The sequence below is a fragment of the Nicotiana attenuata genome, unplaced genomic scaffold (assembly GCF_001879085.1).
Source record: "Nicotiana attenuata strain UT unplaced genomic scaffold, NIATTr2, whole genome shotgun sequence".
NCBI classification, from domain to species: domain Eukaryota; kingdom Viridiplantae; phylum Streptophyta; class Magnoliopsida; order Solanales; family Solanaceae; genus Nicotiana; species Nicotiana attenuata.
In genome coordinates, this window is record NW_017675111.1 from 4,855 (window position 1) to 6,352 (window position 1,498).

General features: G+C 40.1%; 1 protein-coding gene across 1 annotated transcript in view; it reads right to left on the reverse strand.

The window, feature by feature from the left end:
- Positions 1-216: 216 nt before the first annotated feature.
- LOC109219664 (putative uncharacterized protein MYH16) overlaps positions 217-1,498 on the reverse strand; it is a 9,436-nt gene continuing 8,154 nt past the window's right edge. Inside the window, exons 3-4 of the mRNA XM_019384138.1 lie at positions 746-1,190; positions 217-629 (exon numbers count right to left, since the gene is read on the reverse strand). Of these exons, the coding sequence (XP_019239683.1) occupies positions 217-629; positions 746-1,190 (858 nt within the window). The remainder of the gene's footprint in view (positions 630-745; positions 1,191-1,498) is intronic.

The window sequence follows — 1,498 nt, forward strand, 5'->3', positions numbered from 1 at the left end:
ATTCTATAAGTCCTAAATAGATAAGAAAAAGGCAAGAATAGAACATATTGAAGTACCAAAAAAACTTCTTAAAAAAGACTAAGTAAAACTTAGTCAAGCAAAATGTTTTTACAAGTGCCCCATTATGATAACTGGGGACTTAACCAAAAAATCCCTTAAAAAGGTCAAGGGATAAAACCACCAATTAATAAAAAAAATAACAAAGGAGTAAAATATTCAACTTGTCACTAAAGGGGTTGGAATTTCTGAAGTTGCAATGTCAACTTCACTTTCAGAAGCAACTGTAGGCACGGTAGCAATTTCTGAGGAAGTAGCGGCAGTTGGGCTTGAAGTGTTAAAGTCACCGAGGGAAGCAAGAGTCACGGGAGCTTCAGCTTCCACGGACTGTATCAGTGAAGTTTCACCCTCAAGAGCTGGAATTGTAACATTTTCAACTTCAACAGAAGCGGCTCCTTCATTTAAAGGTTTCTCAGCAACGGGAGTTTCATCTGCCGGAGAAGGAAAGTCAAGTGGTTGTTGAGTCATTTCAATGGTTCTCAAAACCTTGGCCAATTCCGATTCTAAATCAAAGTTTTCTTGACTGGCCTCAGTTAAGGCATCACGGCGGGAGTTTGAAAGGCCCAGCTCACCTCTGTGTTAAAGTTCTCCTCAAGAAGCTCATAATCCCTTTCCCACGAGGCAAGATCATTTTTTAACATTTGATTTTCAGCCAAAGTGGAATCAAGGGTAGCTTCAAGGGAGGCACGAGAATTCTCTAAGGCACGAACCTTATCAGAGGAAATTTGCAAGTCAGCCTGAGCCTGAGACAAATTTTGAACTAGCTCTCCCGCGTACTCTTCTTTCTTGCTCAACAATACCTTACGTTCTCTAATCTCTTCGCTTGATTTTGATAATTGTTCTGAAAAAGAACATTCAAGGCGCTCTTTATCCTTCTCAGCTTTACTAGAAGAAGCCTTGGCCTCCGATAATTCAGAAGTCAGAATTTGCTTTTGCTGTTCCAGGTCACGGTTACTCTCTTGCAATTCTTTTATCTTTTTCTGAGCATTTTTAAACTGCTCTTTCCAATTGGTTGCTTCAAGCTGGGCTTCTCTAGCTATCCTCTCAGCCTCAAGAAAAGTCTGATCAGACTCACGAGCCTTCTTTTCTAAGAGGGAAATTCTTCCCATCAATTCCTTACCAATGAGGTTAGCCTACAAAAACAACTCATGAAAGTTAGAATTAAAAAGAAAGAACTTATTAAAAAGTAAAGGGAGAGTACCTTCAATATACAGTGAACTATATCATTCATCAAAGTTAGACAACTGTGACTGTCCATCTTCTTTTTCTCAATATCCCCAATTAAGGGTTCAAGCCAAACATCTGCTCCGCCAGACTTCTATTAAAAGACTGCTATTAGCAGGAACCTCAAGTGTTACACTCCTCATAGCCATGCTTCTGCTACTAGAACCCTCCTCTGCATAATGAGTAGAGGAAGGGGGAACTATAGAAGGAGGAACGG